This window comes from Otolemur garnettii, unplaced genomic scaffold (genome assembly GCF_000181295.1).
Source record: "Otolemur garnettii isolate 467f Iridium unplaced genomic scaffold, OtoGar3 scaffold00153, whole genome shotgun sequence".
Classification (NCBI taxonomy): Eukaryota; Metazoa; Chordata; class Mammalia; order Primates; family Galagidae; genus Otolemur; species Otolemur garnettii.
The window spans coordinates 652,757-677,133 of record NW_003852548.1 but is presented as its reverse complement, the minus strand read 5'-3'; the positions used below and the strand labels follow the sequence as shown (position 1 = coordinate 677,133).

The following is a 24,377-nucleotide window of genomic DNA, read 5'->3' as shown; positions in this document are numbered from 1 at the left end:
GTTTTTTTTTTTTTTTTGGCCAGGGCTGGGTTTGAACACGCCACCTCCGGTATATGGGGCTGGCACCCTACTCCTTTTGAGCCACAGGCACCACCACAAAAAATTTTAACATTAAATACAAATACAGTTGAACCTTGTTATATTCATATCCTTTATTTATTTATTTTTTTGAGACAGAGTCTCACTTTGTCACCCTTGATAAAGTGCCCTGGCATCATAGCTTGCAGGAACCTCAAACTCTTGGGCTCAAGCAATTCTCTTGCCTCAGCCTCCCAAGTAACTGGGACTACAGGTGCCCACCACAACGCCCAGCTGTTTTTAGAGACGGGGGTCTTGCTCTTGCTCAGACTGGTCTCGAACCTGTAAGCTCAGGCAATCCACTCACCTCTGACTCCCAAAGTGCTAGGATTACAGACGTGAGCCACCATGCCCAATATTCATATCCTTTAATTATGAATCTGCCTACTTGTTAAAATTCATTTGTAACCCCCAAGATCAAATACTTGCAATACTTCATGGCTATCTGTGAACATGTACAGAGTAGCACAAACATGAGCTGCCTGATGTGCATGTTCCTAGCTGAGGTTGAACCAAGTGACGTTCTGCCTTCTTGTTTCAGCTCTCATACTGTTACAAGGGTCCCTTTCACTTTTCACTAGGTAGTGCCATAATTTCCAAATTTTTCACTTTTGGTCAATAATTTCGCTTGTTTAAAACGGCCCCCAAATGGAAGTATTGTCTAGTGTCCTAAGCTGAGGAAGACTGTGTTGTACCTCACAAGAAAATATGTGTTAGATAAGCTTTGTTCAGGCATCAGTTGTGGTGCTATTGGCTGTGAGTTCAATGGTTACAAATTGATAATATATACTTTACTTACTAAGGTACTTCATTCATTCATTTATTTATGAGAGTCTTACTCTGTTGCCCTGGGTAGAATGCCATGGCGCTAAGCCTCCTGAGTAGCTGGGACTACAGGTGCCTGCCATAAGGCCTGGCTAGTTTCCATTTTTAGTAGATATGGGCTCTCACTCTTGCTCAGGTTGGTCGGGAACTCCTGAGCTCAAATAATCCACCAGCCTCTGTCTCCCAGAGTGTTAGGATTATTGGCATGAGCAACCGTGCCCAGCCCACTAAAGTAACTTTAAACAGAAATACACATAAAACAAAGTTATGTATTGATAACTGATAATTATGTATCAGTTTATGAAAATGTGACTGGAGAATTGTAGAAACCTAACCCTGTATGTCTCCCAGGAACAACAGTTTGTTAGTCACTAATTCAGTTTCCATAGTGACTTTATAGAACACACTTCTGGGTATATATCCAAAGAAACTGAAATCAATGTCAAAGGGATATCTTCACTCCCATGTTCACTGCAGCATTTTTCACAATAGCCAAGATATGGAATCAACGTCACTGCGCACTGATAGATGAATAAAGGAGATGTGGTATATATATACATACAATCAAATATTATTCAGTCATAAAAAGAAATCCTGCCACTTATAACAATATGGATAAACCTGGAGAGCATTATGATAAATGAAATTAATCAGATAAATACAAATACTATATGACTCATATGTTAAATCTAAAAAAGTTGAACTCATAGAAACAGAATGGAGGTTGCCAGTGAATAGGGAGAAATGTTGGTCAAAGTGTATAAACTTGGAGTTATGCATAAGTTCTGGGGATCTAATGTACAGCACAGTGACTGCAGTCAATAAAGATGCTAATGGTTAGGCACAGTGGCTTACGCTTGTATGCCTAGCACTCGGGGAGGCCAGGAGTTGGAGACCATCCTTAGTAAAAGGAAGACTTGTATCTATAAAAAGTAGAAAAAAATCATCTGGACATCGTGGCATGTGCCTGTAGTCCCAGCAACTTAGGAGGCTGAGGCAGAAGAATCACTTGAGCCTGGAAATTTGAGGTTGTAGTGAACTGTGATGAGGTCAGTACAGCCCAGCCTTGGTGACAGAGACTCTGTGTGAAATTAAATGGAAATGAAATGAAAAAATAAAATAAAACAAAAATAAAGTAAAAAATGGTAACTATGTGAGGTGATGGATATGTTAACTAACTTGATTTGGTATCCATTCCACAAAAAATATGTACTTCAAATCATCATTGTTGTATACCTTAAAAATATACAATTTTGGCCAGGTGTAGCAGCTTATACTTAGGATCCTAGTACTTTGGTAGGCCAAGGTAAAAGGGTAACTTGAGGCCAGCAGTTCAAGACCAGCCTGGGCAACATAGTGAGATCCTATTTCTATAAAAAAAATGAAAACAAAAATTAGCTGGGCATGGTGGCACACACCCGTAGTCTCAGCACCTTAGGAGGCTATGCCAGGAGGATTGCTTGAAGCCTAGGAGTTCCAGACTACAATGAGCTATGATCACACTGCTGTGCTCTAGCCTGGGCAACAGAGTAAGACCCTATCTCTAAAGTGTATATGTTTGTGTGTGTATGTGTGTGAATGTATCTACATATATACACACACACAATTTTGTCACTTAATAAAGCTAGAAAAAGATAAAAATAAATAAAACTAACAAAAACAATAAGCCTTTCTCTAGGCTGATGGGAGAGGAAAACAAAGAGTAAAAAAGTAAGTGAGAGAGGGGATTCAAATTACTAACAGCGGGAATGAAAGAATATCATTTCTGATCCCACAGACAATAAGTACATACAATAAACAACTCTATGCCCATAAAGTGGATACCTTATAGATGAAATGAAACAATTCCCTAAAATACAGAAACTACTACAATTTACTCAAGAAGAAAAAGCCTAAAGAGTTCTATATATAATTAATTAATTAATTTGGAAGCTAAAAACCTTCCAAAACAGAAATCTCCAGGCTTAGTTTCACTAGTGAATTCTACCATACATCTAAGGGAGAATGGATACTACATCTTTACAATTTCTTTAAGAGGTAGAAGAGGAGGAAGTATACTTCCCAACTCATTTTATGAGGTTAGCATTATCCTAACATCAAAACCAACGATATTACAAAAACCGAAAAACTACAAACATCCCTCAGGAACAAAGATGCAAAAATACACAATAAAATACTAGCAAATCACATCCAACAATATACTAAATAGATAATACATCATGATCAAAGAGGTTCATCTCATGAATGTGAGGCTGGTTCGATATTTGGATATCAATAAAAGTCATCAGATTAAATGAACTGTAGGTAAAAACATGATCATGTTGATTGATAAATGCAAAAAAGCATTCAGTGAAAGTTTACAATATACACGATAGAAACTCAGAAAACTATGAATAGAATGAAATTCTCTAAACTTAATAAAACTTAGGTATGAAAAGCCCACAACTGACATCATTCTTAATTCTGAATATATTGTATCCTAAGATGAGGAACAAGGCGAGGAAGTCCTCCCTCACTGTTCTACGTAACATCCTAGTAGAAGTCCTAGCTAGTATAATAATGTAAGAAAAAGAAATAAAAAGTTATACAGATTAGAAAATAAGAAATTGAACTATCTCTATGGACAACATGATTATCTAGAAAGGTAGATGAGAACTGTCTACACTATCTTGACAATTCTCCTGTGAACTATTCCAAAATAAAAAGTTGATTTAAAAAACAAAGTGAGACTGTAATCCTAGCACTCTGGGAGGCTGAGGCAGGTGGATTGCTTGGGCTCAGGAGTTCAAGACCAGCCCAAAAAAGAGCAAGACTCTATCTCTAAAAGTAGCTGGGCATTGTGGCAGGTGCTTGTAGTCCCAGCTACTTGGAAGCTGAGGCAAGGGAATCACGTGAACCTAGGTGTCTGAGGTTGCTGTGAGCTATGACACCATGCCACTCTGCTAAAGGCGACAAAGTGAGACTCCTGTCTTACAAAAACAAAACCACAGTGAGATATCATGATACACCTAGAAAAGTGACAATACCAAATGCTGGCAAGGATATGTAGTAACAGAAACTCTCATTTATGGCGGGTGGAAATGCAAAATGATTTTGGCTGTTTCTTATGAAGTTAAATATACACCTACCACACCACTCAGCATTCCCACTCCAATGTATTTACCTAAGCAATTTGAAAAGTTATGTATACTCAAAAACCTACACACAAATGTTTATAGCAGTTTGATTCATAATTGACAAAAACTGGAAATAATCAAGATGTCCAACAAGTGAATGGAAAAACTGAGGTAGATCCCTACAAGGAATACTATTCAGTAATAAAAGGAACAAGTTATTAAGTCATCCAGCAAGATGAATCACAAATGCACTTTAATAAATGAAAGAAACCAGACCCAAAAGACTACATATTATATGATTCCATTTATAGGACATTCTGGAAAAGGCAAACTTATAGGGCCAGAAAATAAATCAGTTGCCAGGAGCTGTGGTTGATTGACCAAAGGGGCAACACAAGGAAAATTTTTAGGGAGAACTCTTTTAACTATTAATAACATTGTAGAATAAAAGGAATTGGGACTCCTTGGAGGAATGGTTGATACTAGCTCTAGATCAAAGAAGATATAGGATGAGCCTGGAGCATCTTAAAGATCCAGAAAGTAAGGAAGTGTTCAAAATCAAAAGGATGGAGCTAGGTCAAAGATATAGAGGAACCAACTTAAACAAAGTCCTAATAGCTAAAACTGGAACAATTTGATGGTGTTGAATTATAGCCCAAAGAATAAAATACATACATATCCACGAGTCAATACTGATAGAAATAAATGACTGAATAAATGGGGGAGAAAGAACAAATCTTTCTTACAGAATAATTTCAAATAATGTATGTCGATATTCCTCTTTTCGGAAGGTAGAGCTTAGTTCTCTTCTCCTTGAGTGTAGGCAGGTCTTAGTGACTTATTTCCAAAGAACAGAGTATGAAAAGGGAAACACAGAAACTTTACAGCAGAGAAACCTAGCCAATACCACCTCATATTGATATCATGTGCCATGTGATGTGATATGATGAGAAGGGCACTTTACCTCTTTCCCAAAACCCATAACCCTAGTTAAACCAGAGAAAAACTCAAATTGAGGGACATTCTACAAAATAACTGACCACTAGTGTTCAAAACTTTCAAAATTATAAAAAACAAGGAAAGACTGAAGAATCGTCACAGATTGGAGGAGAGTAAAGAAACAGGGATTAAAGAAACAGAATTCAATCCAAGACCCCACATTGCTTTTAGACAACTAAAAGTAATTGTTTTGTTTTGTTTTGTTTAGACAACTAAAAGCAATGTGGGATCTTGGATTGAATTCTGGAACTGAAAAAGGCCATAAGGGGAAAAACTGGTGACATTTTAATAAAGTCTATAGTTTAAGTTAATAGCATTTTACCAATGTAAATTTCTTAGTTTTGACAACTGTACTATGGTTATGTTAATATTAGAGGAAGCTGGGTAAAAGAAACTCTCTATATTATTTTTGTAATTTTTTATAAACCAAAAATTATTCCAATATAAAAACCTTATTTAAAAAACAAACAAAAAAAATGTTTAGTGCCTTCTCATCTCATTCAGACTACTGTAGAAGCCAAAGGCCCTGTATTATGTGACTCTACCTTTATTACTTCTCAGATCTCATATACTATGTTTGTTGAATGAATGAATGAATGACTCCCTAAAACAAAGGAATTCAAGTCAGACTAATCATCAGAACCATCTGGGGAGCTATTAAAAATGCACATTACAAGGGTACATCTGAGAGATTTGTGAATGAGTATTTTTGGAGTGGGAGTAGAAAGTTTTTATTTTTAAAAGCACCCTATATGGTCTGAGAATTAGTCAGGTTTGGAAGATTCTCAAGATGGCAAAAAATGAATTCTCTTAATAAGCAGTCAATAGCTTTATTAACTGAAATAACTATAACTACTTTTTTTTTCTTTTTTGAGGCAGGGTTTTACTATGTTGCCCTGGGTAGAGTGCTGTGGCATCACAGCTCACAGCAACCTCAAACTCTTGGGCTTAAGTGATTCTCCTGCCTCAGCCTCCCAGGTAGCTGGGACTATAGGCACCCAGCTATTTTTTTTTTTTTTTGGTTGCAGTTGTTTAGCAGGCCGAGGCCAGGCTTGAACCTGCTAGGCTTGGTGTATGTGGCTGGCACCCTACTCACTGAGCTACAGGCGCTGCCCTGAAATAACTGTAACTACTTTAACAGAAGAGGACAATTTAGAGAATCTAAGGTACAAACTATAAGATAAAAGTGAATGTTGAAAAGAATAAGTCCTTCCTTAGAACAGTGGTTCTCAACTGGGAGCCATTTTGCCCCCCAGGTGACATCTGGCAATGTCTGGAAACATTTTGGGTGGCTACAAATGGGGGTGGATGTTATTGGCATCTAGTGGGTAGAGACCAGAGATGCAGCTAAGCATCTTATAAGGTATAGGACAACCCCTCATAACAAAGAATTACCTAGCCTGAACCGTCAATAGTGCAAAGATTGAGAAACCCAGCCTTAGAATGATTGATGTTCACTTTTAGATAAAAACTCAGTCAAGGCTCGGCGCCTGTGGCTCAAGCGGCTAAGGCGCCAGCCACATACACCTAAGGTGGCGGGTTCGAATCCCCAGCCCGGGCCCGCCAAACAACAATGATGGCTGCAACCAAAAATAGCCGGTCGTTGTGGCGGGCGCCTGTGGTCCCAGCTACTTGGGAGGCTGAGGCAGGAGACTCGCTTGAGCCCAGGAGTTGGAGGTTGCTGTGAGCGTGATGCCATGGCACTCTACCCAGGGGGATAGCTTGAGGCTCCGTCTCAAAAAAAAAAAAAAAAAAAAACCTCAGTCAAACTCTAGTTCTCCACTGACAGCTTGCTCACTATTCCACATGAACCAATGCACTATGGGGCAGCTTAACATTTTTCTCTAACTTTTAATTTTGAAATTTCTACACATTATAGAATAGTTGAAAGAAAAGCATAAATATGCATTTGCCCTTCACCTATACTCACCAAAGTTAACATCTGGCCACATTTGCTTTATTACACAATACACACCAGCCCTCTGCACATATGCGGAGTCATTTGAAAGTAGCAGACATCATGACACTTCAGCATACATTTCTTACATAACCACAATACCATTATCATATCTAAGGATATGAACAATAATTTCATATCATCTTCAAACTTCCCCAGTTGTCCTGAAAATGCCTTTTACAGCTTAAACTTATACCCCTCCAAGATCTAATCAAGGGTCACTCATTGCATTAGGTTATGTCTCTTTAGTCTCTTTTAGTCCAGAACAGTTCCCCCATCTTTTTTGTTTGTTTTCTACTGCCTTGTCTAAAGAGAGTTAGCTAGCTGTCTTGTAGAATACCTTCTATTTTGGATTTGTCTCAGTGTTTCCATATGGTATCATTTAACATATTTCCTTTTTGTCATGCAAATTAGAAGTTAAATCTTGGCTCAGTTAGATTCAGGTTAAATACTTTTGGCAAGAACACTTCATAAGTAACGTATATTTCTCACTGCATCACATTAAGAGAATACAATGTCAAGTTGGTGATGTTAAGTTTGATCACTGGGTTAACATGGTAATCACCAAATTTCTGTTGTAGAAGTACACTCCCCTGTTTGAATTAGAATACATAAATAATCCAGTAAGATCAGCCCATATCACAAAATCCCAAAACCAGAGATGTTGGCGTGGATGTGGAGAAAAGGGAACACTTCTACACTGCTGGTGGGAATGCAAATTAATTTGTTCCTTTTGGAGAGACATCTGGATAACACTTAGAGAATTAAAAATAGACCTGCCAGCTCGGCACCTGTGGCTCAAGTGGCTAAGGCGCCAGCCACATACACCTAAGGTGGCGGGTTCGAATCCAGCCTGGGCCCGCCAAACAACAATGATGGCTGCAACCAAAAAAATAGCCAGGTGTTGTGGCGGGCGCCTGTGGTCCCAGCTACTTGGGAAGCTGAGGCAGGAGACTCGCTTGAGCCCAGGAGTTGGAGGTTGCTGTGAGCTGTGATGCCACGGCACTCTACCCAGGGGAACAGCTTGAGGCTCTGTCTCAAAAAAAAAAAAATAGACCTGCCATTTGATCCTGCAATTCCTTTATTAGGTATATATCCAGAAGACAAAAAAAATCGCATTACAACAAAGATATTTGTATGAGAATGTTTATAGCAGCCCAATTCATAATTGCTAGGTCATGGAAGAAGCCCAAGTGCCCATCGATCCACGAATGGATCAATAAACTGTGGTATATGTACACCATGGAATACTATGCAGGCCTAAAGAAAGATGGAGACTTTACCTCCTTTATGTTTACATGGATGGAACTGGAAAATGTTCTTCTTATCAAAGTATCACAAGAATGGAAGAAAAAGTATCCAGTGTACACAGCCCTATTATGAAACTAATTTATAGTTCTCAAATGAAAACTACAACCTAATTCTAGCCCAAGAATATGGGGAGGAGTGGGGGAAGGGAGGGGAGAAGGGCAGATGGGTGGAGGGAGGGTGATTGGAAAGATCACCTCTGTGGTCTGTCTTACAAGGGTATAAGTGAATCTTTCTAAAACTAGAGTATAAATGTCTTAACACAATAACTAAGTAAATGACATAAAGTCTATGTTAACCAGTTTGATGAAAATATTTCAAATTATATATGAAAACACTACACTGCACCCCATGTTTGCATTAATGTACACAGCTATCATTTAATTTTAAAAAAGAATACATAAATATTCTATTTTTTGGCAACTTTTATCCTAATAGTTTTAGCATCCACTGATAATCTTTGTCTGAAATATGCAATTATTACAGGGTTAGAAAATGGTGATTTTCAAAGTCTATCATTCCTTGTACATTTATTAGCTCATAATACATATAACCAAATGAGCATGCCTTTATTCTCTTCCCCCTTTTTTGTTTATCAGTATGGATGCATGGATTTCTGTTGTTGTATCTTTACCTTCATTATTCTCTTTAATGGTAATATTGTCCCAAATTTGTTCTGTGGAAACTCCTTCAAGCTGGTTCCTGTGATCTTTTGACAATTTATCACTCTTCAAATACTTTTCTATAGGGATCTCTTGTTTTTTGTTTTTTTTTGAGACAGAGCCTCAAGCTGTCGCCCTGGGTAGAGTGCTGTGGTATCACAGCTCACAGCAACCTCCAACTCCTGGGCTCAAGTGATTCTCCCGCCTCTGCCTCCCAAGTAGCTGGGACTACAGGTGCCTGCCACAACGCCTGGCTATTTTTTAGTTGCAGCCGTCATTGTTGTTTGGCGGGCCCGGGCTGGATTTGAACCCACCAGCTCAGGTGTATGTGGCTGGCACCTTAGCCGTTTGAGCCACAGGCACCAAGCCAGGGATCTCTTGTTTTTAAGACTTGTTTATATTATGTCTATTTGCTGAAATTCCTGTAATATTTGTTTATTGGTTTTAGTTCTACTTTTTGCAGCAACAGAACATTTTACTTCTTCCATATGGAATGTTCTGTTACTTAAATGCAGATGTTACATTTGGGTTGGAGTAATTCTATACTAATATCACACATGTACGTGAATCATTATTTAAACCTCATAGGCTTAATTTATTCCTAACCCTCATACTTTAGGATATTCATTATGCCTATTACTTGATTCAATGTCTAAAAGCTGCTGACAGTTAAGGTTCATTTTCAAGGTTCCATTAGAATGTTCCTGTATCAAACTGGTTGCATCAAAGGGGCCTGGTTATAAATTCTTATATAATTCTGGGATAGATTCATGCACTGGGTTAGAGCAAGTCCTTACTATGACTACAGTAACCACAAAAGTATGTGAAATACTATATTAGGCTCGGCGCCTATAGCTCAACCGGCTAAGGCGCCAGCCACATACACCTAAGGTGGCGGGTTCGAATCCCCAGCCCGGCCCCGCCAAAAACAACAATGACGGCTGCAACCAAAAAATAGCCGGGCGTTGTGGCGGGCGCCTGTGGTCCCAGCTACTTGGGAGGCAGAGGCAGGAGACTCGCTTGAGCTCAGGAGTTGGAGGTTACTGTGAGCTGTAATGCCATGGCACTCTACCCAGGGGGACAGCTTGAGGCTCTGTCTCAAAAAAAAAAAAAAAAAGAAATACTATATTAATAATTAACAGGGAGTTATGCCATTACTTATTAAAATTATCCTAACAAACCAACATTTTCATACAAAGTTTTGTAATTTATTTATTTTTGGGGGGGAGCCAGGGCTGAACCGCCACCTCTGGCATATGGGGCCAGTGCCCTACTCCTTTGAGCCACAGGCGCCACCTGAGTTTTGTGATTTATTATAATTTATTTATTCATCACTTCCTGGCCTTTTAGCTAAGATCAAGTATATAATTTATTTATTCATAAAGAACATATAAATGCAGGTGTGCCTTCTCTAGGGTATACCCAATCAGCATTGCATATTTACTACACATATTTGCTAAGGCTAGTCAAGAAAAGCCTGATAAGCTTTGAGCAAATAAGTTCTCTGCTGAGAATCAGTATACTTTCAAATATAGAGAGCAACCCTTCAAGAGGGCACATGAATGCTAGTTCCTCTCTTTGTAGACATATAAGCAGTATTTCAAATTTATTAGTGGCATTCACCCATTGGGGAAAATAATTCTAATTACACAGAGGAAATTAATTGATCTTATTAAATACATAAGACAATACCACTTTATTTCTTATTTCTTTTCTAGTATGGTCAAAGCCCGCTGAAGGCACAAAGAATCTTTATCAAACTCTTTGCAACTCTAGGCAGGGAGTATGAAATGTTTACTCACTACAGTTCAAAGTTACAACAATACTAAAATAATAATAAATATATAATAAAGTATGGCTTTCAAGTACTAAGAACATGGGAAAATAAAACCAATTCCTAATTTCTAGTTAGTTATATAGGGCTCCTTAAGTGATGCAAAATTTTGACTTTCTGAACAGTAATAGGAAAAAACATAGACCAAATTGGAAAGTGAAGGCAATGCAAGAGAAATGTTAAAAGCAAGAGTAAATCAAATCACCATGTTAAGAAAATAACCACAAAAGTATAGCAATCATGCAGAAAGTACCTTTGTTCAGAAGAGGAAGAAAGTCAGGTGCTTTTTCCCGAAAAACTCTTTGAGCATCCTCAGGTTTCATGGATACTTCCTTTGTCTGAACTAGAAAAAAGCCTTTACCAACCATCTGTGGAAATAAAATTTCATTTAGATTTTAAAATGAACTTCTGAAACTAAAACAATGTTTTCTTATTCTAGTATTTTTTCTGTATAAAATGCAACATAGCACAATGTCTTTTTGTTTTAGTTATGGCGCTAATTTGGGGTGCTTGCTGTAACATGTTCCCCCATATACAAGATTCTTTCTTCCAGATGGACGGTTCTGATTAAGAATTAGTACTGTAATCCCCATGTTTAAAATTAAGGGTCAAATAAATGTGAATTATCTTCAGATTTAACACATAACTAAAAAATTGCTTTTTTCCTGAAACTACCAGACGGATGCATTAGGTTAGTGATACTGGAAATGTCCGATGAAAGGAGAATAGCTCAGTAAATTATGGTACATCCACATGTTGAAATGCCATAGTTTACTACATCTATCATGGTGCATTAAACATAATAAAGACATTAAAATAAGACAGAAAAGCTTAGGTAATAATGTTAATTTTAAAAGGCATGATACAAATTTTTATAGTTTAGAACAAAATGATAGATCACATTTATGGCACACTTCCTATGTGAGGCAGGCAGTGTTATACACTTTACATGTATAATACATTTAACTCTTTTTTTTTTTTTGAGATGGAGCCTCAAGCTATCCCCCTGGGTAGAGTGCCATGGCATCACGCTCACAGCAACCTCCAACTCCTGGGTTCAAGCGAGTCTCCTGCCTCAGCCTCCCAAGTAGCTGGGACTACGGGCGCCCACCACAGCGCCCGGCCATTTTTTGGTTGCAGTCATCATTGTTGTTTGGCGGGCCAGGTTGGGGATTTGAACCCGCCACCTTAGGTGTATGTGGCTGGCGCCTTAGCCACTTGAGCCACAGGCGCCGAGCCAATACATTTAACTCTTATGAAGTAATATCATTACCTTCATCTTACAGATAAGAAAACTAAGACAGAGTGATTAAGAAACTTCCCCAAGGAGGGGAGGGGAGGGGGGAAGAGGTGGAGGGAGGGTGATTGGTGGGACCACACCTACGGTGCATCTAACAAGGGTACATGTGAAACTTACTGAATGTAGAATATAAATGTCTTAACACAATAACTAAGAAAATGCCATGAAAGCTATGTTAACCAGTTGGATGAAAATATTTCAAATTGTATATAAAACCAGCACATTGTACCCCATGACTACATTAATGTACACAGCTATGATTTAATTAAAAAAAGAAACTTCCCTAAGGTTATATAACTACTAAGTGACAGAGTTGTGATTCAAACTCATTTAATCTGGTTGTAAATAAATTAAAAAATTATTCCTAAAAAGACTTTTGAATAAAGTATAGTACAATTATGTATGGGTTTTAAACTTATTTTTACTCTTTCTTATTTCTTTAGTTTTCTACAATGAGTAAAAATTTTAAAAGTAATATGGGGTGGTGCCTGTGGGTCAAAGGAGTAGGGCGCCAGCCCCATATGCCAGAGGTGGCAGGTTCAAACTCAGCCCCGGCCAAAAACAAAAAAAAAGTAATTATGAAAGTAGTTTTTAAAAAGGAAAGCCATTCCAACCACTTAATTTTTAAGCAAATCCTACTAGGTTTTTAATGATAAAAAGTAACATATATTGGGTGGCACCTGTGGCTCCAGGAGTAGGGCACCGGCCCCATATACCTGGGGTGGCAGGTTCAAGCCCGGCCCCGGCCAAAACTGCAAAAGTAGGCTCTATGAAGCATAAAAAAAAAAAAAAAAGTAACATATATTCTCAACATGGAATATTTGAAAAATAAAAAAAAAACAGAAACAAAGAAATATCAACGAAGGTGCTACAACTCAAAGATGCCGCTACCATATAGGTATTCTTCCTTTTACCCTCTCAGTTTTCTTTTTCCTCTATTACAAAAATAATACATGCTCATTGTAAAATCCATAGAACTACAAAAAAAAAAAAAAATAGAAAACCCTGCTCTTCAATCAACTGAGAATAACCACAACTGTTAACATTTTAATATATATAACTTTCCAGACTCTGTCTACTTTTTTAAAGAAATAGTTATATAACATTTTACAAATTTTCACTTACTTGTGACGTTTTCCAGCTATTCCATAATAAAATCAATTTTACTGGCTGATAGTATTTCATCCTATGGCTACATTATTCTACATCACTCCATCAAATCGGATTAAACTCAAATCCTAGTTCAGGACCCTCACTCAATGCTGCCTCAGAAAAAAGAAAAATACATTTAAAAATTGCAGAAAATTACACGGACATCACTGTTGGATGGTGACTGTAAAGTTACTTAAAATATCAAAAACAATCCTACCTGTTTCTTATTTTCTAGATTACTTATCTCTCATTTTATAGTCAGATACAAACTGAGAAGAGTACAATGATTAATTCAAATACCATTATCTAAAACAAATGAACTATGAAACTTTTTTTTTTTTTTTTACTATTTCACTGCAGATATTTGAAGAGATTTCATAAAAATTCTACTTTTAAAGACTTGGAAATAACAAGGGTACACGTGAAATTTACCAGGTGTAGAATATAAATGTCTTAACACAATAACTAAGAAAATGCCGTGGAGGCTATGTTAACCAGTTTCATGAAAATATTTCTAATTGTATATAAAACCAGCACATTGTGCTCCATGATTGCATTAATGTACACAGCTATGATTTAACAACAAAAAAAAAAAGACTTGGAAATAGTCATAATTATCTAACTTAAATTATGAAATACTCCCAAACAATCCAAATTACATTTATTCTAATTTATCCTGTACATATCTACGATGTAGGAAACAGCAAGCAGGAAATCTGATTTTTAGGTGAGAAAATCAAGGCCTAGTAACTTTTCTTAATTTTCTAAGGAATGTGCTGTCTGCTTTACTCAGCCTTTCTGGACTTCCTACCCTCACAAATTTTACACTTCCTATCTCAAAAAACCACTATGTTTAATTTATAAAAACAATGTGAAACAAAATTCTGTGATACTCCTGGGGTTTAACAAAACTAGACTTAGCAATCACAGTTCCAGTCTAAGCTATTTGTGTTATGATATGAGAAAAAACTCAAGTTTTATTTTCATCTTGGAATTAACTAGTTTCTATACATATTTCCCTGGGAAATGCACTTCATTTTTAAAAAATGTAATTACTCTCACCATAATATGTAAATCTTTTATCTTTCAGCATCTTTTGACGCCATTTTCATATGTACTTGGCATTTTCATTTAGTTTTGTTCTCTTCTCATTCCTTGATTCTGCACTTCCAAAATTAGGATAATTCTAGCCAAGGAGTCCCTAGGCTAGAGAGTCCTTGAATCCACATGCTTTAGGTCGAGTTCCTACTCTACCAGGTTTTCCTGCACCACTGAGGCAACATAATAGTATGGTTGAGACTATGGCCTACATAGTCAGACTGCCTGGATTTGAATTATTGTTCTGCTGTTTACCAACTGAGTAACCTTTTGCAAGGTTGTTACCCTCACTACATTTCATTTTCTGTTATCTATACAATGGAAAATAGTGATACATTTTATAGGGGATGTTTTGAGTAGTGAGTTAATGCATTTAAATTCCTTATAACAGTGCCTGACATATAGTAAACACTGTGTGTTAGCTATCATTATTATGACTACTATTATAGGATTTTGGGTTTTTTTTTTTCAGTTTTGGCCAGGGCCAGGTTTGAACCTGCCACCCCAAGCACATGGGGCTGGCACCCTACTCCTTGAACTACAGACACCACCCCAGGATTTTTTTTTTTTTTTGAGAGAGAGAGTCTTCAGCTGTTGCCCTGGGTAGAGTGCCATGGCGTCACAGTTCACAGCAATCTCAATCTCTTGGGCTCAAGCGATTCTATTGCCTCAGCCTCCCAAATAGCTGGGACCACAGGCGCCCGCCACAACACCCAGCTATTTTTGTTGTTGTTGCTGTTGTCATTGCTGTTTTAGCTAGCCCAGGCTGGGTTCGAACCCACCAGCCTCAGCGTATGTGGCCAGCACCCTACCCACTGAGCAACGGGTGCTGCCTACTATAGGATTTTTATTTTGCATTCCAGAGGACATCTAAAGAACATCACTCTTCCTGACTGTATTCCTTTCAGGGACAAACAACATTACACACCAGACAACAAAGATTAAAAGATTAAGGACACTGATGATTCATGAAGAAAGACTGTTTGGTTTGATGGGTTTTTTCTTTAAGCATGCTAAATATTATTTATGTCTATTCCTTGTTATCTACCAAAAAAGATTAACCTAAATAATTTATATCTTTTGAAACTGTATGTAGATTTAAAACGAAATTACTATATAAGATAATGGAAATACCCCTCAGAAGTTAGATTAACGTGATTAAATAGCACAAAAAACACAAGCACATTTTTCTGTTATCTTACCAGATTCATAGTATACTTTCAGCAGACTAGCATAGAAAAAAAGAAAATACCAAAGTGTTAAAATTATACTTTGGCTTCTGTTGTTTTGAAAACCTCAGATATACTCTGTAGATTTCAGATATGGTTTTTCTTTTTTTTATTTTTTAATAGGGGGAAGAAGATACAAATTTAATTTAACAGGGAATCTTCAGAATGAAAACTCCAGACGTGGGTTTTCTACGCTGTAGAATGTATAGCTATAGAGAGGTAGTCATTTTTCATTTTTTTTTTCATAAAATGATTCCTTTTGACATGTTTTAACTTTTAAAAAAAGAGACTCGATGAGTTTTCTACTCATTTCTCCATTTCTGGAAGTTTCTTTTTATTTTTTATTTTTGGTGCCCCAAGAAGTAGAGCCCCTCACCAAGGGGGTGTGTTGTACATCCTCCCAATGTGCACATTAGGTGAGGTCCCATGCCCTCCCTCCCTCTGCTATATATCCTCTCCCATCCCGCTTCCCTCTACCCCCAAACTGGACTATAATAGTGTTTTATCGTTCTCAGGAACATGAAATTGTTTTTTTTTTTTTCTTTTTGAGTCAGAGTCTCACTACTGTCACCCTCGTTAGGGTGTTGTGGCATCACAGCTCATAGCAACCTCAAACTCTTGGGCTTAGGCGATTCTTTTGCCTCAGCCTCCCAAGTGGCTGGGACTACAGGCACCCGCCACAATGCCTGGCTATTTTTTGTGCAAGTTGTCATTTTTTAGCTGGCCTGGGCTGGGTTGGAACCCACCAGCCTCAGTGTATGTGGCAAGTGCCATAACCACTGTGCTATAGGCACCAAGCCGAACATGTAATTGTTCATATATTGATTTCATATTAGTATGGAGTACATTAGATATTCATCTTTCCATTCTTGAGATACTTTACTAAGAAGAATGTATTTCAACTACATCCAGGTAAATGTAAAAGATGTAAAGTCTCCATCTTTTTAATGGCTGCACAATATTCCATGGTATACATATACCACCGTTTGTTGATCCATTCATGGGTTGATGGGCACTTAGGGTGCTTCCACGACTTGGTTATTATGAATTGAGCCTGGAAGTTTCATTTTTTAAAAGTTCAAACAGATTCCTTCTGAAGCACACCTGATTAAGGATGATTAATACATCCTATTGCTGGCTTCCTACTGGAGCACCCACCAACAAAGGAAGAAACTACTGCTTCCTGAGCCCCTAACTTCTATATCCTCAATTATTTCTCAAGCAGAAGCGGCTGCCCAAAGAATCCTTCTCTACTCATGAACTCATCAAGAGCTGTTCCTCATGAGCCTACAACCTTTGCTAACCCAAGTCCTATCTTACTCTTCCATGATAACCAACCTCCCCTTTATAGCAATAAGGCAAACAAAAATAAAGAACGCACTGTGGAGACTGATCTCACAGTAACAGGGTTCAGAAGTTGTACTCTGAAATTGTCTTTTCTACCCCTAATCAATTAGAACTCCAAAGAAATTTCCCCACTAAATAATTTGAAAAGGCCATGCTTTACTATGTAGTATTACTTTTGTGAGTTTCTCTGGAAATTATTCATTCACTTTTTTTTTTAGACACAGAGTCTTGCTAGACAGAGTCCAGGCTAGAGTGCAGTGGTGCAATCATATGTCCCTGCAGCCTCAAACTCCTGGGCTCAAGGGATCATCCTACCTCAGCCTTCCACGTAGCTAGGACTACAGGTGTGCACAACCATGTTCAGCATGTTTAAAAAAAAAAATTGTAGGGATAGGATCTCACTATGTTGCTAGGCTAGTCTCAAATTCCTGGCCTCAAGTGATTCTCTGACTTCAGTGTCCCAAAGTGCTGGATTACAGGTGTGTGCTTGGCAATCAATTATTATAAAGAATGTAAACGCTTTGAGGGCAGAGAATTTTGTCTACATATCTCTATCTCTAGCATATACTGTATTTCTTCATTTCTAAGTTGCCATCAATTGTAAGATGCTTTTCAGAGAAGCAAAAATGTGGAAAACAAACTGCATACTATAATCAATGAAATACAGTAACAGAGTAACTTGCACATAATCAGTGCTTAATAAATCCTTACTGAATTGAATTACAAGTTTTTAAAGTTTCTTTGGGAAAGTATCTTGAGGCCCAAGCAATTGGCTGACAGACACATCTAATGGCATGGGGATGTGCACAGAACAATAACTTGAGGTCTGTCACTATTTTTAATAGACAATTTGAAATGAATAGAAGATCTCCAGAGTGGTATGTTTTTATCTAGGTGTATGTCTATTTTTTCCACTACTCTTTTTCCTTACCTCATCAATTAGTTTCCTGGCATTTGCAATAGTATAATCACCAGCAAATAATACCACCAAGCATGATTCATCACTGCTCTTCTGTCTCTGACCACGGGATATTGGAACAATGCTTCTATTGGCTTCTGTGGAAACACGGACAGCTTTGAACTCTTCAGGAACAGGAACATAGTCCTGAACCACTGCATCTTCTGGAAGAAGGCTCCAGTTGAGCTCTCCTGACACCGGTGTAAAGTCATGAACGTTACTCCATGAATTATTGAAGATACTTAGCCCCGCATCCTTGAACTGAAAAGCTAATTCAGGGTAGTACCACTGAAAACAGCCAAACTTGATATTTGTGGAAGACTCAATAATGGGTTGAGTAGCACAGCACAAAAAGACTTCCAGCTTTCTACAATCCCGCACACGAAACTGTTGGCAGGCTAAGGTGCACTTACAATCTCTGCAATTCCGGAAAAACACACTGCCTCTCACAGGTCCCAGAAAAAGTATGCAGTTAGTACAGTCATCAATGGTAATTGTAGCCGAGTGATCAAAAATATAGATGTTACAGTTCTCACAGTCTTGAATGAGAAACTGTTGTCCGGCAACTTTCCCAGGCAAGCGACCTACTGTTTCATCCTTCAGTCCACTGAACATGTAGTCTTTTAGATCAATCTGCAAGGATAAAACATAGACCTTTAGTATTATTAACATTATTCAACAAATATCAATTAAGTGCTTACTGGGGCCAGGCATAGTTCTTATAATGCTAAAATATAAATTACTTTGCTTCTCTTTAAGTGAAAAATAAATATTAAGTTCCTAGTCTCACTGAATTTGCAATGTAGTAAGAAAAAAAAACAGGATTTTTTTTTTCTCCTAATAAAGGCATAAGGGCAAAAAGGAAGAGGAAACTTATAAAGACTGAAGGACATACCCACCAAATACAATGTTGTGGACACTGTTTAGATGCTATTTCAAATATATCAAATGTAAATATACTTTTTGAGACAATCAAAGAAATACACACACACATCATATTAGATGATAGTAAGGAATTTTTCATATTGTTAGATGTGATAATGGCATTGTGGTTACATGGGGGGGAAGGGCCTTAGCACTTAAAAATTACAATTATTAGCCTAGTGTGTGGCATATCTATAGGAAAAAGATATCCACCTGGAAGACTCAAGTATATGATTCCTTTGGCAACTAAAACTTTCATTATAACATAAAACTTATAATCTTGGTTAACATACATACATCCCAGGGGATAAATCTACTCTATTTTCATTATCAAACTGTATTTCTGGGCATGCAAAACTAAAAGGGCAGCTTCTATGACTCTATGGTTTGAGTCTTTTTATAATTTAACCCAGGTAACACCCACATCATCACTGCTACTGTCAATAGGCTTTTAGCTTATTTGCAATTTATATAACCAAAATATTTACTAAACTTTGTAGAGTACCAGGGTCAAGAATTTATTTAAAAAATGATAAAGGGGGATATAAAAATTAAACGCATAATCCTATGTATCTAGCTACCTTAATAACTACATGCTATTTCAGCTTTCTGACACTTTTTCCTTTTTTGATGTTTTACATTTAAAACTTCTACTTTTCAAACAATTCTGAAATTGGAAATGTACCCAGACTGAACTATATCTCTCTATCCTTCCGCAAATCAATGGATGGGTCTTAATTTCTAAACTCTGATTTCTGTACTATGCTACAGAAAATAGAAAAATCTGAAGGCAAAAGAATCATAATACATCAGTGCTTGCATCTACAAATTTGATTCAAACATTTATTGAGCTATACAAATGTAATTTTTCAAATTTGGTCATTTCCATCTTTAGATATTTTAAGAACTATAGCTCACATAATCTTTAAAACAGTATTCCTGGAATCTATCATATTAAGTTTTTATTTTAACTGACCTATAAAATTACAGTTATTAGCCTATTTTGATTTTTTTCAAGTGACCTTTTTGAGATAGCATCTTGCTTTATCACCCAGGCTGGAGTCCAATAGCTAAATCATAGCTCATATAACCTGGAATTCCTGGGCTCAAATGGTCCTCCCACATCAGCTTCCTGAGTAGCTAGAACGACAGGCTTGTGCCACCACACCTGGCTAATTTTAAACATTTTTTTTGTAGAGATAGGAATCTCACTATGTTGCCCAGCTGGACCTGAACTCCTGGGCTCAAGTGATCCTTCCTCCTCAGACTCTTTTTTTTTTTTTTTGAGACAGGAGCCTCAAGCTGTCCCCCTGGGTAGAGTGCCGTGGCATCACAGCTCACAGCAACCTCCAACTCCTGGGCTCAAGCGAGTCTCCTGCCTCAGCTTCCCAAGTAGCTGGGACCATAGGCGCCCGCCTCAACGCCCAGCTATTTTTTGGTTGCAGCTGTCATTGTTGTTTGGCGGGCCCAGGCTGGATTCGAACCTGCCACCTTGGGTGTACATGGCTGGCACCTTAGCCACTTGAGCCCCAAGCGCCGAGCCCCTCCTCAGACTCTTAAAGTGCTGGGACTAAAGACATAAGTCACTATGCCTGGCCCAAGTGAACTGTTTTGACTGTGAATATATAAATTTCATACAAGCTGTTCCTGCACTATAGATAGGCTCCCACAGATACAGTATGTAAAAATTAGATTTACAAAGCAAAATTTAATCATCATATTCATTAAACAAATGAACTTAAAGTGACTTATTAGTAATTACACGATAAATATTGTACCCACCTAGTTTTACATACTGTACGAGGAGGAACACTGGTCTATACCATGAGGCAATAAAAGAGGTACTTGTTTTCCAGTACCAATTTTGTTACCTCTGAGTGTGATCTTAAAGTCACTTTAACTTTCTAGATCTTGACTCACTCAATCAACATTTAAACACCCAATTTTCTTTCTATACCAAAGACACCCAACATTGTTCTGGGCACTAAAATGAATATGACTACGTTTCCATAAAAGAAGTAAACACTCGCCTAAACAGATAGTTTAAAAACAACCCTATCATGTAATGATAGATGCTGAGAATATTCTGTAAGCCAGTGGTTTTCAACCTTTCTAATGCTGTGGCCCTTTCATACAGTTCCTGTGGGTCTTGACCCCCAAGTTGAGGACAGCTGCTGTAAACACTGAGCTCCCACTGGGTGGGGAGGAGGCATGAGATGGAAGATTTCCTGCATGAAGTGAGAATGAATAAGCTAGGATTGACCAAGTAAAAGGGGTGAGAATAAAGGACCTCCCCTCTCAAGCCAAGTAAAATTAACAGAAGGAACAAAGTAAAATTCTTTAAGAAGTGGGAAGAAAACTGAAAGCGGTTTGGTATGTTGTAAGAATGGTAGTAGATGAAGCTAGAAAGGTAGACAGGGGTCATATTATAAAGGTTGGAAGTTGTACATGGGCAATAGGGAGCCACAGAAGGATCTGAATAAGTGAAATTTACACTTCAGTAAGATTACTCTGACAAATATAAGGAAACATGGAACATAGATGGATGTGAGAGGCTATAGTAGTTGTCCAGAAAGGGCTAGAACTGTAGTTGATAAAGAAGAGAACTGGATGACTTTGAGAGATATGGAGGAAAGAGAATCAGCAAATTGGTAATTCAATGGCTATATGAGGTAAGGCAGAAGGATGAGTCACAGAGGAAAGCCCTTGTGAGAATACAGTAAGAAGGCAGCAGAGAGCCCCCACCAGACACTGAATCTGCTGGCACCTCAATCTCGGAAAAAAACTTGTGTTATTTAAGCCACCCAGTCTGTGGTATTTTGTTATGGCAGCTTGTTTTAATCTGCTCAGACTATAAAAGCCATCTTCTTGCTCTCTTATCACCAGGCCTTTCTTCTGTGTGGAGACGGAGAGGGAGAGAGCGAGTATAAGCTAGGTGAATCTTCTTAGAAGGACACTAATCCTATCAGATCAGCATGCCACCTATATGACCTCACTTAATCTTAATTTCTTCCCTAGAGGGCCCATCTCAGAACACAGCCCAATGGGGGTTAGGACTTCAACACAAGTTTGATAAATATTCAGTCCGCAATAGCAGCCAATGCTGAGGAATTAAACGTAATTTGCTATTCAAAGTATTTTCTCTGGACACTCCAGTTTTCTTAGTTCATAGGGAAAAATTCATTGTATAGCCTAATTGTTCTGTAGTATAAAATTACTTGGATTGTCAACACAGTCTTCTAAGGAGAAATTTAGGATTTATGTTGTCGTATATCCTTAACAATTCCTGACAGTTTTTCTCAACAAAAATAATAAACAACCTGAAGCTTAGATCATAATAATTTTGCAAAAGTTACTAGTTCTCGGAGTAGTACCTGTGGCTCAAAGGAGTAGGGTGCTGGCCCCATATGCCAGAGGTGGCAGGTTCAAACCCAGCCCCGGCCAAAAACAGAAAAAAAAAAGTTACTAGTTCTCAAATAAAGTACCTAAAATAATAAACATGGAAAGGCCATGTTTTAAATTACTTTTTCACAAGAGCCATTTTATGACGTAAGCTTAGTTTAGCCTGAATTTCTTACTACATTCTTTAAAAGGTAGTGGATATACTTTCAAAATCAAAGAAAAATTTTAAGGATTGGAATTCATCTGATACCAACTTAATGTTCTTAAATTAAGGTAAGCATTATTTTCCCAACAGAAAGAAAAAGTGAACATTTTATTCTTTGACTGAACAGCAATGCAAATCTTTCATTTAAAGTCATCTCTACAATTAAACTTCCATAATGATAACATGAGATAAAATAATGTAATTAAATTTTACTGGAAATCCAGTCTGAACATAAGTACCAAATAGGATTCAGGAGTATAAGAAGCACCACATTTATATGCGAGGCATCTTACTAAGTGCTTTATAATCATTCACTCAATCTGTAAAAATCCCTATGAGGGTTGTATACTATAATTATCTGTTTACGGATGAGAAAATCGAGGTACACAGAGGCTAAATAACCTGCCCAAGGTCTCACTATTAGTAAGTGCTTGAGGCTAATCTCATATCCAGACAATCTGGCTCTGACGTACATTCTCTTGGCTGCTTCTTCATAATCAACCACATTCAAACAAAAACAATTGCTTACTAGATGCACAAATCAATGGAAAAGAGTTCAAAAATAGGCATATATAGAGAGAGATGGAGGTGCAAAGGCAATTCAATAGAGAAAGGATAGTCTTTTCAATAAATGATGCTAGAACCATTGGATATCTATATTTATATTCAAAAAAATGAATCTCAACCTTTACCGTGCACCATATACAGGGTGTTTGCGCAATTGCACACAAACTTTATAGATACCCTGTATAATAATTAACTCAAAATGAATCATAGAACCTAAGTATAAAACCAAGAACACTAAAACTTCTTGAAGAGGCCGGGCACGGTGGTTTCTGCCTATAATCCTAGCATTCTGGGAGGTCAAGGCAGGTGCATTGCTGGAGCTCATGAGTTCAAGACCAGCCTGAGCAAAAGCAAGACCCCTATCTCTACTAAAATTAGAAAAACTGAGGCAAGAGGATCGCTTGAGCCCAAGAGTTGGAGGTTGCTGTGAGCTTTGATGCCAAAGCACTATGCCCAGGGCAAAAGCTTGAGACTCTGTCTCAAAAAATTAAAAATAAAATAAAATAAAATAAAACTTCTTGAAGAAAACAGAGGAGAAAATCTTTACAATCTTGGTTAGGAAAGAATTCCTACATGTGAAGCCAAAAACACAAAAGAAAAAAGTGAAAGCTGAACTTTTACCAAAATTGAAAATGTCTGTTCTCCAAGAGACATAGTTAAGAGAAGATGAGTCATTAATTGGGAAAAGATATTTGAAAAATACACAACATGGGACTTTTTCCCCCCCCAAACCCCATAAGAATAATTCAGTAAAAAATGAGCAAAAGATTTAAATAAGCACTTCACCAAATAAGAGATAGATAGCAAGTACATGAAAAATGCTTAACATCAGGCAGCACCTGTGGCTCAAAGGAGTAAGGCGCCAGCCCTATATGCTGGAGGTGGCGGGTTCAAAACCAACCCTGGCCAAAAATCACAAAAAAAAAATGCTCAACATCATTAGTCATTAAGGAAACACAGTTAAACCACAGTGAAACAATACTACACACCTATTAGAATGGATAAAACAAAAACAAAAAAACTTACACTACCAAATAATGTGAGGATGTGGAGCAACTGTATCTCTCACACATTATCGGTGGGCAAAATGGCACAGCCACTTTGAAAAAGAGTTCGGCAATTTCTTATAATAGTTTAATTTACAACTTCCATACAACTCAGCAATTTCACTCATGGGTCTTTACCCAAGTGAAATGAAAACTTATATTCACTAAAAACCTATATGCAAATATTTATGGTAGCTTTACTCATAATTACCAAAAATGAAAACAACCCAAAGTCCTTCAACTGCTGAATGGATGAACAAACTGTGGTGCATTCACACAATTGAATACTAGTCTGGGCTCGGCGCCTATAGCTCAACCGGCTAGGGCGCCAGCCACGTACACCTAAGGTGGCGGGTTCGAATCCCCAGCC

At 37.7% G+C, this 24,377-nt stretch overlaps 1 protein-coding gene across 1 annotated transcript in view; it reads right to left on the bottom strand.

The window, feature by feature from the left end:
* The window catches only part of RP2 (RP2, ARL3 GTPase activating protein), a 49,494-nt gene that overhangs the window by 15,931 nt on the left and 9,186 nt on the right, over positions 1 to 24,377 (bottom strand). Inside the window, exons 2-3 of the mRNA XM_003799631.3 lie at positions 17,837 to 18,496; positions 11,033 to 11,147 (exon numbers count right to left, since the gene is read on the bottom strand). Of these exons, the coding sequence (XP_003799679.1) occupies positions 11,033 to 11,147; positions 17,837 to 18,496 (775 nt within the window). The remainder of the gene's footprint in view (positions 1 to 11,032; positions 11,148 to 17,836; positions 18,497 to 24,377) is intronic.